This window comes from Trachypithecus francoisi, unplaced genomic scaffold, assembly GCF_009764315.1.
Source record: "Trachypithecus francoisi isolate TF-2019V2 unplaced genomic scaffold, Tfra_2.0 Lachesis_group1, whole genome shotgun sequence".
In the NCBI taxonomy this organism is placed as follows: Eukaryota; Metazoa; Chordata; class Mammalia; order Primates; family Cercopithecidae; genus Trachypithecus; species Trachypithecus francoisi.
The window spans coordinates 97,960,910-97,978,054 of record NW_022681454.1 but is presented as its reverse complement, the minus strand read 5'-3'; the positions used below and the strand labels follow the sequence as shown (position 1 = coordinate 97,978,054).

Genomic DNA, 17,145 nt, shown 5'->3' with positions numbered 1-17,145 from the left:
ATGGTGAAAGACTGAAAGCTTTTCATCTAAGTCCAGGAACAAGATAAAGATGCCAGCTCTCATCACTTCTACTCGACATTGTATTGGAAGTCCTAGCCACAGCAATTAGCCAAGAAAAAGAAATAAATGGCATCCGAATTAAAAAGGGAACAGTAAAATTATCTCTGTTCACAGATGACATGATCTTATACATGTAGAAAACCTTAAAGATTTCATTTAAAAAAAACTGTTAGAGCTAATAAACTAAAGTTGCAGGATAATCAACACACAAAAATCAGTTGCAATTCTATACACTAACAATGAATGATTTTAAGATAAATTAAGGAACAATTCCACTTACAATAGCATTAAAAATAAAATACCTAGAAATAAACCTAAACTAAGGAGGTTAAAAGACTTGTACACTGCAAACTACAGTACATCGCCAAAAGAAAGTAAAGACAACACAAAGAGAGAGACATCCCATGTTCATGGATCTGAAAACTTGATATGGTTAAGATGTCAATATTACCCAAAGCAGTTTACAGATTCAAAGCAATCCTTACCAAAATCCCAAAGGCATATTTTGCAGAGATTGAAAAAAATTCTAAAATTCATATGAACTCTCAAGGGACCCAAATAGCCAAAACAATTCAGAAAAAGAGCAAATTTGGAAGACTCACACTTCCTGATATCAAACATACTACAGAGCTGCAGTAATGAAAACGGTGTAATACTGGCATAAAAACAGATACACAGACAAATGGAACAGAATCCAGAAATTAATCCTTGTGTATTTGGTCATATGTGTTTTTTGGGGGTTTTTTTTGTTTGTTTTTTAGAGATGGGGTCTCACCTTGTCACCTAAGCTGGAATGCAGTAGCACAATCATAGCTCACTGCGCCCCAAACTCTTGGGGCTCAAGGGGTCCCCCTGCCTCAGCCTCCCAAGTAGTTGGTACTACAGGCACATGCCAACACGCCTGGCTAATTTTTGTATTCTTTGTAGAGACAGGATTTCATCATCTTGCCCAAACTGGTCTTGAATTCCTGGGCTCAAGCAATCCTCCAGCTTCAGCCTCCCAAAGTGCAGGGATTACAGGTGTGAGGCACCACACCTGGCCTTAGATCATTTTTGACAAGGGTGCCAATAGACAAAGAGTAGTGTCTTCAATAAACACTATTGGGAAAACTGGATCCAAGTGCCAAAGAATAAAGTTGTGCCCTTGTCTTAACCATATATAAAAATTAACTAAAAATGGAGTAAAGACCTGAACATGAGACCCAAAACTATAAAACTCCTAGATGAAAACGTAAGGGAAATGGGAAAATACTTTATAACAATGGACTAGGCAATGACTGTTTGGATATGACAGCAAAAGCACAGGCAATTAAAGTAAAAACAGACAGATGAGATTACTCAAACACTTTTGTTCATGGAAGGACACAATCAACAGAGTAAAAGGCAACCGATGGAATAGGAGAAAAGATTTGCAAATAACATATCTGGTAATGGGTTGATATCTAGGTTATACTTTAAAACTCCTTCAACGTAACATCAAAAAATGAATTAAACCAATTTTAAAAATGGGCAAAGGACTTAAACAGACATTTCTCCAAAAATGATATATACTAGCCAATAGGCATACGAAAGGTGCTCAGCATCACTAGTCATCAGAAAAATGCAAATCAAAACCCCTATGAAATATCAGCTCATACCCACTAGGATGATTACTATGAAAAAAGCAAAACAGAAAAGAACAAATGTTGGTGGGGATGTGGAGAAATCAGAACCCTTGCACATTGTGTTGGAATTGTAAAACAATCCAACTACTACAGAAAACAGAATGATTGCTCCTCAAAAAACTAAAACAAATAATCGTGTGATTCAGCAATCCCACTTCTGGGTATATGTTTAAAAGAACTGAAAGCATGGTCTCAAGGAGATACTTGCACTCTCATGTTCATAAGCACTATTTACAATAATCAACAGGTAGAGACAACCCAAATGTCCATCAAGAGAAGAATGGATAAATACAACGTGCGGTACACATAAAATGAAATACTATGCAGCCTTACAAAGGAAACCCTGTTACAGGCTACAACATGAAGGAACTCTGAGGGCATTAAGTGAAATCAGCCAGTCACTAAAGAAAAAATATTGTGTAATTCGACTTATAAGAGGTATCTAAAGTAGTCAAATTCATACAAAAAGTAGAATAGTAGTTACCAGGGGTTTGGGAAACAGGAAAAACGAGAGGTGCTGTTTCAGGGGTATGGAGTTCAGTTCTGCAAAATGAAAATGTTCTAGAGCTCTGTTTCACAATGTAAATATGCTTAACACTACTGAACTACACACATAAAAATAATTAAGACAGTAAAGTTAAATGTGTTTTTTGTAACAAATTTTTAAAAGATATGTAAAAAATGGTAAATTAGAAAACCATATAGGTGTATATAATGCAGAGCAAAAATTCTATTTTATTTTGAAAGAAAAAAACAACAGCTAACATTTGAGATTTTACTATATACCAAGCACTGATTAGGCAGAGAATTAATCCTCACAACACCATCAAGAGGTAGGTACTATTATCACAGATACCTCATTTTACAGAGAGAGCTGAGGAACAGATTAATATGTCCAAAAAACAGAGGTAATTAACGGCAAGTACAGGTTTGAATGCAAGCCCTCTTAAGACAGCATCCATGTTCTTAACCTGTATATAATACATATATAAAAGTCTGGAAAGATAAGAAACCAAACAATGCTTTGGTTTTAGGATGCTAGAATTATTATAGTTTTCACTTAACACATCTCTGTTTTAAATTTTTGCAATGATTATGTACTCTTTTTTATAATAAAATATTTAAAAGGAAATATTTACATTTTGGAAAAAAATATTCAACTGAACAGCAAGGCCTCTATCCCTACTAACAATCATTTCATTTCCTTATATTTATTGGACTCTTCCTTAAAGCTGCTAATCTACTTGCTACTATCCACATGCCTCAGCTTGCTCCTACTTCCATAAACACATCCTTTCCCTGAAGAGAATGTCCTCTCCTTCACCTTAATGTATACCATTTTATTTCGCTACTCATCTATTTGATTTTCACCTATTTTATTTATCAAAATTCAGTTCTTAATTCCTTCATGAGGCCTTTCAGAGCCTGTCTTTACCTAGTCCATTGTTCAGCTACTTAGTGTACTGCTTTTAAAAACTGTTCTTTAGCTGTTTTATCTGTGTGCTCCACATCAGCAATGTTCCTTGAAGATGTCACTACCCCTTCTTCTAAAGGCGAGGACATTACAGGAGGAAGCATACCTAGCACTCAGATCTAGAGTTCTAAAAACATTCCTCCCAGAAACCAGGGCTGCTTAGAAACAAGACTGACTGCAGATCTGGGGTTGGGAAAGTATAAGGGAATGTGTTTTATCATATACCAGAGAGCTAGGAAGCAATCAGAGAGTAATGGAGGAGACTCAAAAGGATACAGAAGCAACTTTAAAGGTGATAACACTAATCAAATTTGAGACAATCTGAACATGAAAAAGAAAACAATACAAAGGTACTAATTGAAAACAACAAACATTTGCAACTACTGGGAAGTGCCCAGTACACAACCATTTCTATCTTCTTGGTAGGAATGGTGGAACGTAGTTCATTCATCAGTTGATGAGGGAAAATTCTTCCTTACAGGAAAAAAAAAAAAAAATCAGCTATTAAATGACAGATTTAGGGAGAAAATCACCATGTGCAACCTCCACTGAAATAATTATCAGGTAACGATCATCGCGATGCTAAAACCACTCAGAGAAAGATTGTTAAGAAAATGCATATTATCCAAGTGCCAGAATAACACCCCACAGATTAAATGCCAATTGTGAGGTTAAAAAGAAGCACCTGTGCAATCAATGGTGCTCTGCCAGGAACAGAATCACCAGCCACTCTGTGCCTCCTGATGTGACGAAATGTGAAGTGAGTAACATCACCTGTGAGTCCTGTCAACAGCGTTTCACGGTCAGGCACAGTGGCTCACACCCGTAATCCCAGTACTTTGGGAGGCCGAGGCAGGCAGATCACTTGAGCCCAGGAGTTAGACAGCAGCCCGGGAAACATAGGGAGATCTCTACAAAAAGTACAAAAATTAGCCAGGCATGGTGGCATGCCTGTGGTCCCAGCTACTCTGGAGGCCAAAGCAGGAGCATCACTTGAGCCCCGGAGGCTGTAGTGAGCCATGATCGCATCACTGCACTGCAGCCTGGGCAGGTTTTTTTTTTTTAGAACCTGTCTAAAAAAAAAAAAAAAGTGTTTCACAAATCTAACAAAGCAGTCAGGTTTCTGGCTTACAGAAACTACAGGGGACAAAAGAACAACTTAAAGACACTCTGAGGAAACAATCAGTTAATCAAAAATGTGTAACATTCTACAAGACAATTGACTAGCCTCTTCAAAAAGTTAGTATCATGAAAATAAGATGAGGATTATTCTAAATTGAGAGACATGACAGCCAAATGCTGTATTTGTGCTTTGATAGGTTCCTGATTCTACAATCAAAAAGCAAAACAAACAAAAAAGCTTTTATGGATGACATTTGGGAGATAATTGAGAAATTTAAGTAACATTGGCCTATTGGATGAAATCAGAGAATTCCTGTTAATCTTCTTAGGTATAATAATGGTATTATAGTTAAGAACGCCCTTGTCATTAGAAAATGCTTGTTGAATATTTAACAGATTCAGTGTCGTGTTTTATGTGTCTTATTTTCAAAATGTTTCAACAAATACACATATACACACACACCCAATACACATACAAGCACACATAAATAAAACAAATACAGCAATATGTTAACTTAGGTGATGAGTATACTGCAATTATACTATATTCTTCTTTAAACTTTTCTATTTGTTTGAATTTCTTCACAATAAAAAGCTAGAGAAACTCAGTAAAATTATAAAAAATTCGAGGAAAACATAGTTCCTTGTCTATAACTTTCACTAGCACTTCACTGTTACCTTTTTTCCAGTACTTCCGGTCTATATAAGAATAACATCGGCCGGGCGCGGTGGCTCAAGCCTGTAATCCCAGTACTTTGGGAGGCCGAGATGGGCGGATCACGAGGTCAGCAGATCGAGACCATTCTGGCTAACATGGTGAAACCCCATCTCTACTAAAAATACAAAAAACTAGCCGAGCGAGGTGGCGGGCGCCTGTAGTCCCAGCTACTCGGAAGGCTGAGGCAGGAGAATGGCGTGAACCCGGGAGGCGGAGCTTGCAGTGAGCTGAGATCCAGCCACTGCACTCCAGTCTGGGTGACAGAGCGAGACTCCGCCTCTAAAAAAAAAAAAAAAAAAAAAAGAATAACATAAGCCCCTTGAAGACAGTTAAACTCTTTTAAATTTTTGCAAGTGTACGATGCAAACAGCCCAATGAACACTGCTGTTCATGAGTAATACACAACTCCGGACTGGCAAAAAGAAAGTCTGTTAACAACAAGTCCTAGCTAGCATATGAAACAACACAAACCCTCTGTAAGTACAACCACTTTTGTCTTTTGTTTAATGCTAAAGTCTGAGATTTTAGTGCAGTCATCCGAGTATGTACATTGTATTAAATATGAAGTTTCTTACCCCTCACCCCCAGCCTGCCCTCCCCTTTTCTGAGTCTCCAAAGTCCATTATAACACTCTGAATGTCTTTGAGTACGCACAGTTTAGCTCCTACTTATAAGTGAGACCACATGGTACTTGGTTTTCCATTCCTGAGTTACTTCACTTATAATAATGGCCTCGGCCGGGCGCGGTGGCTCAAGCCTGTAATCCCAGCACTTTGGGAGGCCGAGACGGGTGGATCACGAGGTCAGGAGATCGAGACCATACTGGCTAACACGGTGAAACCCCGTCTCTACTAAAAATACAAAAAACTAGCCGGGCGTGGTGGCAGCGCCTGTAGTCCCAGCTACTCAGGAGGCTGAGGCAGGAGAATGGCGTGAACCCGGGAGGTGGAGCTTGCAGTGAGCTGAGATCCGGCCACTGCACTCCAGCCCGGGCGACAGAGCGAGACTACGTCTCAAAAAAAAAAAAAAAAAATGGCCTCTGGTTCCTTCCAAATTGCTGCAAAAGACATCATTTCATTCTTTTTTTAATGGCTGGGTAGTATTCCATGATGTATATATATCAGATTTTCTTTACCCACTCATCAGCTGACACTTAGGTTGGTTCCATATCTTTGCAATTGTGAACTGTGCTGCAATAAACATACATTATATAAAAGACATACAGGTGTCTTTTTATATAATGACTTCTCTTCCTTTGGATAGATACCCAGTGGTTTCTTTTTTATTGAGACGGAGTCTCGCTCTGTCACCCAGGCTGGAGTACAGTGGCCGGATCTCAGCTCACTGCAACCTCCGCCTCCCGGGTTTACGCCCTTCTCCTGCCTCGGCCTCCCGAGTAGCTGGGACTACAGGCGCCCGCCACCTCGCCCGGCTAGTTTTTTGTATCTTTTAGTAGAGACGGGGTTTCACCGTGTTAGCCAGGATGGTCTCGATCTCCTGACCTCGTGATCCCCCCGTCTCAGCCTCCCAAAGTGCTGGGATTACAGGTTTGAGCCATCGCGCCCGGCCCCCACTGGTTTCTATAGTGGTTGTACTAATTTACATTGCCACCAGCAGTGTTTAAGTATTCCCTTTTCATCACATCCATGCCAACATCTATTGTTCTTTGACTTTTTAAGTAATGGCCATTCTAGATGGAGTAAGGTGGTATCTCATTGCTATTTTAATTTGCATTTCCCTGATGATTACTGATACTGAGCATTTTTTCATGTTTCTTGGCCATATCTTCGTTTGAGAAAATTCTATTCAGGTAATTTACCCACTTTTTGATAGATTATTTGATTTTTTTTCTTGCTGATTTGTTTGAGTTCCTTGTAGGTTCTGGGTATTAGTCCTTTGTCAGATGCATAATTTGCAAATATTTTTTCCCTACAGGCTGTCTGTTTACTGTGATGATGATGATTATTATTTGCTGTGCAGAAGCTTTTTAGTTTAATTATGTCCTATTTATTTATTTTGAAGTACAACCACTTTGGAAAACAATCTGGTATCATCAAAGTAAAGCTAAACACATATCCTATGACCCAAAAAATTTTCTCCTTAGGGGCATACCCAAGAGAAATTCTTGCAAACAGGCACTAAGAATCAGGCACAAGAATGTCTAGAGCAGTGCTATTTATAATAGAAAAACCTGCAACAACCCAAATTTCCACTGACAGAAGAATGAGAAAGTTATGATATATTAATTGATTGGAATATCACATAGCAGTGAAAACAATGAAAATGAACAAACCAGAGCTACAATGAAACATGGATAAATCTCAGGAACATAATGACAAAAAAAGGCATGTTGTAGAAGAATACATGTAATCATTTTGTTCACAAAAAAATTCAGGATATGGAATACCTCTTGGATGAGGGACAAAGATAAAGGAGCCTTCTGTTTCCACTCGCTTTCCTGGTAATATTCTTTTTAGTAAGTTAGATGGTAGGTATATAGGCATTGACTATATCATGCTTCTTTAGATCCCGTGGATGATTTGCTGTGTTATTGTGTGTGTGTGTGTGTGTGTGTGTGTGTGTGTGTACGTCCACAGTTCCGTGGCTAATAACTCCTCTAGCCTTGTTGCAGTCTCGTTATAACTTATGTTGGGTGCTTTAGGCCTCAGGACACAGACTCTCTCCAGCCTTCTCCTTCTCTCTTCCTTTCACCCTACCTGAAGGCAGGTCTCTAACCCCCACCCCCCACCTTTCTGATGTGGGTCATAAGACTCTCATTCCAGAGAAGGTTCCACCCCATACCCTGAAGGAACGAAGCTTCCATAAAAACCCAAGAGGACTGGGTTCAGAGAGCTTCCAAATAGCTGGCTGAACACTGAACTCGTGGAAGCTCGGCATCCCTTCCCCAATACCTCGCCCTATACATCTCTTCATCTGTATCCTCTGCAATATCCTTTATAATAAACTAGTAAAATAAATATTTTCCGGAGTTCTGTGAGCTGCTCTAGCAAATTAACCAAACCCAAAGGGGGGGCCATGGGAACCCCAACTTGAGGCCAGTCAAGTTTTAAGTTCCAGAAGCCAAAACTCGTGACTGGTGTCTGAACAGGGTGAGAAAGGGGCAGTTTTGAGGACTAAGCCCTCAATCTGTGGGATCTGACATTATATCCAGTCAAACAGGGTAGGAAATGAACTAAAGGACACCCAGTTGGTGTCCACTGCAGAAATGATTGCTCGCTTGGTGGTAAGGAGAAACCCCCATACGTTTGGGTTTCAGAAGTCTTCTGTGTTGATGACTGTTGTGGTATGAGAACAGAGGGAAACAAGTTTGAGTTTTTCCCAAACATTTACTCATATTTTATTCTACTCAGTATCAAAAACAATTTAGAAAACAAACATCTATAGATCCTGACTTTATGGTCCTTAAAACTTTAATTCAAAAGCAATATTAAATTATTCATATAACAACATTTACATTTTTCTCTATCATTTGTTTAGTAAAGAAGCTATCAGTATTCGAACAGTCAATCCCATCCCTATTACCAGTTAGTGAAATAATCAGTAATAACATAAATCCCCACTCAGAAGACAAAAAAAAGCTATGACATTTCTAAAGCCTAACGGAACTTACACTTACCTATTTTATTGAATGATTAAGCCTGTAACTTGCTGGATAAGACAGGGTTAACCTTCAGAATGTGATGCAAAGATTGGTTTGCGTTTTGCACTTAAATCACGGCAGAATCATTAAACACACATTCAAAATACGGAGAAGTCGCTGTTGCAAGGGAAATTGCTAAAGTTATAATTTCACTTATCATTTATATCCTAACCACTCCTTAAAGGCTTGAGCCTGTGACCCAGATAAATGCCACATTAGCAGATAGCAGACCCCAATTAACAGGGGCTTTTCTTGGTTTTTTTTTTGATACAGAGTCTCACTCTGTTGCCCAGGCTGGAGGGCAGTGGCATAATATCAGTTCACTGCAACCTCTACCTCTTGGGTTCAAGAGATTCTTGTGCCTCAGCCTCCTGAGTAGCAGCTGGGATTACAGGCATGCATCATCATCACCCAGCTAATTTTTGTATTTTTAGTAGAGACGGGGTTTCGCCATGTTGACCAGGCTGATTTCATAGCAAGAGATCTGCCTGCCTCAGCCTCCCAAAGTGCTGGGATTACAGGAATAAGCCTCCACGCCTGGCCTTAACAGGGATTTTAGAAATGCTTTCCAACAGACATGGCACAGCTCTGGTGTATCAGGAAGAAATCTTTACTAAGCCTTGCAATAAGTCAGGTTACTGGAGATAAAAACAGGAGAGAACTTATAAAGCATAAGAAGTTCCACGGGGTCCCTATCCTAGTTTCATCCATAAGGTCACACACACACACACACACACACACACACACACACAGTGAAAAAGGCAGGCCTGGTTTACAGAGTGTTTTGAATTGCTCTTTATGCAAAGCCAGAGACAAGACTGATACCAATCAAGGAAATCAAAGTAAAAGACTTATAATTGTTGAGCTGGGAGCACTACCTGCCCAAGCATGAATAAAAGAATGCTTCATGTTAAAACTGTGAGGTCAGGTGAAGTTCAGGATCAAGCAGAAAGGGTTGTAATTACATTTATACTCCATTACATTAAACATTTAATACAGAATGAAGCTCAATGGTTGCTTTATAAAGTATTTCTGCCTATTTAATATCTATCTAAAAGGGTTTGCTATTGCAGTAATACCAAAGACAATTACAGAAGCAGTTACCATGCCACTGCTTTTCTTCCAAATATCTAGAGCTGGAACGAGCTTAGCTATGCACTTATGTCTGTCACCCCTACCAAATTTACTAAAACTTAACTAAAATTTTGCAGATATGCTAAACATGATAAAGATTCACCTTAAAAAACATGACTAAAACTTGATTTCAACCCACAAACCAAATGAGCAATGTAAGATCACATTTCCTATAGCACTTCAATTTCCAAAAAGGTAACAAAAGACTTGTATAACTTTTGATTGTCTACCAGCCAAACGATGCTTGTTTTTTGTTGTTGTTGTTGTTTTACAAATTCTACTGTAATATAGGTATATTTCATGCCAAAACTCATAGATGACCAGAAGGCCCTCAAACCAACAATAATCCACTAACGACACTGTGAGAACCACTGTTCTGGACAAGGATACAGAATTAGCTTAGGATGGTTCAATTCTGGGTTCATGCACCAAATCATGTACCATCATTATATGTTCTTAAGTCAAGATGATTTAAATTTTCGAGGAACACTGATTGAAGAGTAAACAGCAGCTAAAAAATGGAAAAGAAATTAAATTCAACTATAAGTGAATAAATAAATGACAATACACCCATAACAGTCTTTATAAAGGATCATGTAAATGTAGCCACGACATGACACTACCAAAACACTGGTTAAGACATAAGGATGAGAAAATTGTATGACATTATATGTATTATGGTTGCTATTTTTGTAAAAACATACACAACTATATGCACATGAATAAATACGCAAATATGTTCTTAAGAATACACACCAAAATTTCATAGAAATCATCTCTGGGTAACTGATTATCTTCACGTATATTTTCTATTTTTCTACAATAAATAATTCATGGATTATATTTGTTTTAAAAAGACTCATAATTTCTCTTCACCTCCATCCTATCTTTTTGCTTATAAGAAGCTATGACATCTGTACCTAAACTCAGCTAACTTACAGTAGTGTTTAAGGGTGGTCTGAAGTGATATGAGGAATTTAAAGAAAATCCCTATAAATAAAAAAGCAGAACATGATAATATCTCCTTTAATGAAGATGAATTCCAGAAACACTGCACTGGTGGGAACGTTGTTACTGAAGGAGAAAGTTTCAGAGGGCAGGGTTGCATTTCAAAGATACTGCATGTTATAATGGCAATTTCTTCCCTACCTTCTAACTCCAACCTACAAGATGCTCAACAAGACTTTATTCCAGCTGGGTGCAGTGGCTCACGCCTGTAATCCCAGCACTTTGGGAGGCCGAGGCAAAGTGGAACTCAGGAATTCAAGCCCAGCCTGGGCAACATGGTGAAACCCCATCTCTACCAAAAACACAAAAAATTAGCCAGGTGTGGTGGCTCAAACTGGTGTTCCCACTGGAAGGTTGAGGTGGGAGGATCACTTGAGCCTGGGAGGTGAAGGCTGCAGTGAGCCAAGATTGCGCCACTGCACTTCAATCTGGGTTGACAGAGTAAGACCCCAACTCAAAAAAAAAAAAAAGAGAGAGAAGAATAACTGTCGTGTTATTTCAAAAAAAAAAAAAAGAGAGAGACTTTCTTCCTGGATTCAGTTAATCATGTTTCCTGCCACTTCTCTGAAAGAACCTATTATTGGATTTGTCAAAAATGTTCACAAACAAGTAACATTTCTCCTCAAAGATTTTTAAGCCCTCCTTGGTACTGATTTTAATAACATTACATATGAGGTTATATGCAAAATAAGGCCCAAATTTACTATACGCTCTACTAGGCACTCTGGATGCTCTCTTAAGTCACCTTCCACTCAACTCCATTGAAGAGGATGCTTCACTAGGCATAGGAGGGACTTATCCAAGCACATGGCAGCAAAATCCAGGTCTCCTTCCACTTACACTATGCTTACTACCTTTTATGTGTTATAAATATAAATAGTTACATATCACTCAGGTCCCTTCCAGCTGATCCTCTAACCAGAGGAGACAGCAACTGCCCTATGCTATTCACAAAGTTAAACATCAGCTAAAAAACTGAAAAGTTACTAAATTCAACCATAAGCAAATAATGACAGTATATCCACAATATAGCATACCATTCAGTGTTTACAAAGGATAATGTAAATACAGAATTTCTTTGTTTTCCATTGCAAGCCCACTGATCTCCTTTCTTTCATTTAAGGAAATGAGGGAGGTCTACTGTGGGCAAGGCACTTTGGAAAATACAAAAATAAGTAAAACACACCCTCTGTCCTCAAAAAATTCTTACACACAAATGAAAAAGACATATACAAACTATTAAATAGGAAGGAACACTGCTATCAATAAATACAATCAAACATCAAGAACTCTTGGAAAACTCAATTTTCAAGTAAAACTGGTTGTACTCTTCTAAAGAACGAAAGCTTTCCTTAAAATTAAACATCCTAGGCTGGGTGCGGTGGCTCATGCCTGTAATCCCAGCACTTCGGGAGGCCGAGGCAGGCGGATCACAAAGTCAAGAGTTAGAGACCATCCTAGCTAACACAGTGAAACCCCATCTCTACTAAAAACACAAAAAATTCAGCCGGGCGTGGTGGTGCACACCTGTAATCTCAGCTACTCGGGAGGCTGAGGCAGGAGAATCACTTGAACCCGGGAGGCAGAGGTTGCAGTGAGCCGAGATCACACCACTGCACTCCAGCCTGGGCGACAGAGTGAGACTCCGTCTCAAAAAAAAAAACAAAAAAAAAACAGATATCCTCATTTTTCTAACAAGTGAGGTAATCATAGATTGTACAAAAGGTCACAGAGGAATAAACAAGGTGGTGTGACAGAGTAACTGGGAATGCCTTACTTCTGTTAATGGTGCATCAGAACGGCCTCTTGCAGTTTTGTTCTGTTTGTTCCCAAAGACAAGCTGGCCAGACAGCCAGGCCAGGGACCAGAGCAGTAGAAAGAAGAAAGATCATCCTAGTGATCAGAGAAGTGTTAAGGAAAATCCCTAATTTCTTCTTTTTGGTGTTTTGTTTTGTTTTTTTTTTTTCTTGAGACGGAGTCTTGCTCTGTTGCCCAGGATGGAGTGCAGTGCAGTGGTGCAATCTCGGCTCACTGCAACCTCCAGCACGGAGGTTCAAGTGATTCTTGTGTCTCAGCCTCCTGAGTAGCTGGGACTACAGGCGTGTGCCACCACGCCCAGCTAATTTTTGTATTTTTAGTAGAGGCACGGTTTTGACTTGTTGCCCAGGCTGGTCTCAAACTCCTGACCTCAGGTGATCCACCCGCCTAGGCCTCCCAAAGCGCTGAGATTACAGGCGTGAGCCACCATGCCCGGCCAAGCCCATATTTCATCACAGATGTATAAAGTGGCTTAGGATAAGTTACAGTGACTTGATCAAGTTCTCAAGATGGAATTGAGGAAATAGCTGTGACTTCAGAAGACAGGTGACATTCTGGAAAGGAAAGAATATAAACACAGCTTTTGGCTAGAGCAAGAGACTCAGAAGAGGGACCCTGAATGTGGGGGCTGGAATCCTGAAAGCAATGAGGGATATGCATAATCAGACTGCGGGAAAAACAACTTCTGTACAAAAGGTTTTGTTTGATAGGGTTTTTTGTGGGTGTCTGTTTGCAAGGGGAGGAATTACAGTAGAGAAATAAATTAAGAGACTAAGACAACTGATTTGGCGGGAAATTTTAAAAGTTGACCCTAGGAGGTGGTAAGAGAAAAGAAGAAAAAGAGACAGTTGGGACAGCCACTCTGGGAATATTTTAGTGCATGTCTAACAGTGATACCAGAAATATACCTGCAGAATCCAACATGTAAATACCTCAAATCCTAACACACAGAATAAACCCTGAATGTTTTGTTTTCGCAAATGTGTCTAGCATTTTCCCACAAACCCCAATGATTCAACCTTCTTTCTACCTGTTTCATGAATGTGTGTTTCATGCTACCTTTTTAAAATCTTAACAGAAGAGGGTCATAGGTATTAACTCAAAATGCCACCTACTTTTAAAGTAATTCTACTCAGATGGTACACAAATGTCAAAAGCAAACACTGTTTCTTAAGTTCAGGTCCCACACAGGCCACAAAAGGATAGAATTTGGAAATTTTAAAGAATCTAAAGGAACTTTACTAGGTTTAACATGAGTAATGCTCAACATGTTAAACCTAGCACAGATCCTTTAGATTGTTGAGTAATGCTATTTTTAGATCAAGCAACACTCCTCCACGTGCAAGTTTTTCCAAATGATACTAACAAGGTCAAGGATCATATCCTATCTAAAAACAAGACGATATAACACAGCTAAGACCTCTTGCAATGGCTTATCTACAAGTATTGTGACGTAAAAATTGTCATTTATATCTTTACGTTTTTATATGTTTTATGTTGGAAAATATTTTTATTATTTGTATTGTGTTCATATATCTGCCTTCACTCTTATTCATATTTTTATTTATGGCAGAGTTAAATCGTACTAGAATCCTTTAAAAAATAAAAGGCCTTACATTATAACAGCATTTCACGTTCCTTGGATAATTTGGGTTTCAGAAGAAGCTTGTGAAACTTACAAAGAAAGCTATAATCATCCCCTCTGTACAGGGTAACACTGGAACTCTGAAAGATTAAGTAACTTTACTAATTCAAGATCGCACAGTAATTGGCAAGAGCAGGGCCCCAATCAGGCCTTCTCTTTATTCCTGCTCTCCTCCCCACAGGACACTACCAATTTAATATTTGAATATTCACGTGCCTCTCTTCAGTAAACCTGGACTGTAAGTAAGAGCCATACTACTGCCGCCCAGCCCTCACCCTGGGTCTCGAAATGCAGCAGCAACACTAGTCACTTTTCAGTAAACAGAAACACGAGCACGCGCTTCAGTCAGGACCCCATTCAACGCCGGGTTTGCTCTACTGCACAAAACTTACTAAAACACACTACAGCCTTCACGCCTAACCCTCAATGGAACTGTCCTTTTCACTCTGGGAAATTCAGTCACAGGTGACTCATCCCGTTAGCTTACAGTTTTGTAAATTAATAATTTTATATACCGAAGGAAAAGAACGAATTACACAGACCTCTCCCTTCCCCACCCCCAAAGTTGCTTAAGTGTCAACCCACGGTAGTAAAGCACAAAGAAGTGGGGCTGGACCTACCTAGCGTTTCTCCCCTCTGTTCCTCCTCTCTGCTACTCCGACCGTCCTCCGGCCACCCATCTCAGAGACCGGCGGGTCGCTTCCACCCCCCACCCCGCAGGGACCCGATGGACGGCCAGGCAGCCTCCAACGCCCAGACCCGAGCCCCGCCGGTGCCGCGGGTGTGGAGGCTTGCGACGCTCGGGCTACCCTTTTTTCACGGCGCCACTACCTGCCCCCGGCAGCCCGCACACCTGGCTGCCCCAGCCCCAGCGCGGGGAACCAGCTCCAGAACGCAGAGGTCTAGCGCGGCCGAGCGACCCCGCACAAGCCCGCTTCCGCCCCAGCCCACATGGCCGCGGCGGGCGGCGCCCCCCGCCCCCGCGTGAGCCGCGCGTGGCTCCAGAGGACCCGGGGACCCCAGGAGGCAGGAGGGGGCGGTGGCGACGCGGGTGGGGGGAGGAGGAAACGCGGCCGGGGGGAGAGGAGGAGCGCGTCCCGACTCGCCGCAAGAGCGGGAGGAGCCAGCAAGGGAGAGGCGAAGAGGGGTCCCGCGGTGGAGGCAGATCCGCGGGGCAGCGGGCGTCTACCTGCGAGCAGAAGTACGAGCCCTGGATGCCTAGCTTGATGCAGGTGGGACACTGGAGCTTGGCCTCACTGCTGCAGCCGTCTGTCTCGCACACCCGCGTCTCCACGGCCGCCATGCTGCCTGCCCGCTGGAAGAGCGCCTCACCGAGGAAGAGGAGGCGGCGGGAGGGAAAAACGGCCGGGCGGAGGGGAGGAGAGAGAAATCGAGTCGGGGGAGGAGCAAGGCCTGCCGCGGGCCTGGGCGCGGAAGGGGGAGGAGCCCAGGGCCGACCGGGACCACGCAGCGCGCCACGCCCCCGCCCCGCGCGCGCAGCTGGTGCCCCCGCCCGCCACCTTCGCCCCGCCCCCCGCCCGAGGTGGCTGGGTGCCCAAGCCTCCTAGCGGCGCGCACGTTGGGGCGGTAAGGGAGCTCGGCAGGGCCCCTCCCATTCGGCGCCTTCGGGCGTCTGCCAGCGCAGAGCGCGACCTGCCGGCGCCTGGCTGTGAGGAGCCGCCCTCTCGCGGCGCACTCTCTGTGCCTACAGTCAGATAAGGCAGTTGTCCTCACTGACAAACACCCAAGAGCCCTGATCATCCCCGACACCCGCAGGCGGCTGGAGAGGGCGCTGCGCTCCTCTGCGTTGGTTCCCCCCGGACGCTCCTTGGAGAACAGTCCCCTGGGTTAAGTTCTATTTCTCACTGACATTGTCAGGTCTGAGGCCTAAAGACCACCGCTCATTCACAGAAAGGAGAGCCATAGAACTGTCAACGAGAAGGTGGGCTGGGCTTCACATCTGCCCTCCCTCCTGCCCGATTTTTTTTTCCACACCACCAACCCCCCTTCAAAAACGATAGCGCTAGTAATAGTAACACAACTATCAGGCATTCAATACAAGTAATAATTTTTTGTATAATCCCAGTTGATTGCTTCCGCGGTAAATAGGGGAGAATTGTGCTGATCCTGAAATGTCAGAGTCGAAAGAAGCTGTAGAGGCGTTCCGCTGCGAACCTGTTGCCTCAATCTTTTCATCTGTATTCCAGGTCTGCCGTGTTGTAACTCATGCTTCAGTGCCTCCCTGTCACTAGGGAGGAGCGAAAAACTAGCATTTACTGATCACAAAAGGCTGTGAACTTTGTTATCTTACTGTATTTTTTTAGCTTCTCCGTACTTAATACACCAGAAAAGCTCATATTACTTTTATTTTTAAGAACTTTGTTTTGGCTAGGAGCAGTGGCTCACGCCTGTAATCAATCCCAGCACTTTGAGAGGCCAGGGTATCCAGGGCAAAAAGGCCAGCGGATTCTTTGAGGCCAGGAGTTCGAGACCAGCGTGGAAACATGGCAGAACCACATCTCTACGAAAACTAAAACTAAAAACTAAAAAATTAGCTGGGCGTAGTGGTGGGCGCCTGTAGTCCCAGCTACTGAGGAGGCTGAGCCAGGAGGATCCGTTGAACCTGAGAAGTCAAGGATATGGTGAGCTATGATCCCGCCACTGCACTCCAGCCCAGAGGACAGAGCAAGACTATGTCTCAAAAAAAAAAAACTTAGTTTTGCAATATAAGCAGTACGAATGATGTAATAAAATCAAGTAATAGAAATGTTTACATGCATACATACACTTTTGTATACAAGAAAACAGAAAAATCGGTATTATAAGTATGTATATATATAT

At 41.8% G+C, this 17,145-nt stretch overlaps 1 protein-coding gene across 2 annotated transcripts in view; it reads right to left on the bottom strand.

The window, feature by feature from the left end:
• METAP1 (methionyl aminopeptidase 1) overlaps positions 1–15,744 on the bottom strand; it is a 75,352-nt gene extending 59,608 nt beyond the window's left edge. The window contains exon 1 of one of the 2 annotated variants that reach the window (XM_033214873.1): positions 15,494–15,744. In XM_033214873.1, the coding sequence (XP_033070764.1) occupies positions 15,494–15,607 (114 nt within the window). In that variant the 5' untranslated portion in view covers positions 15,608–15,744. The remainder of the gene's footprint in view (positions 1–15,493) is intronic. The other variant, XM_033214871.1, reaches the window with a different exon arrangement.
• Between the last annotated feature and the right edge of the window lie 1,401 nt (positions 15,745–17,145).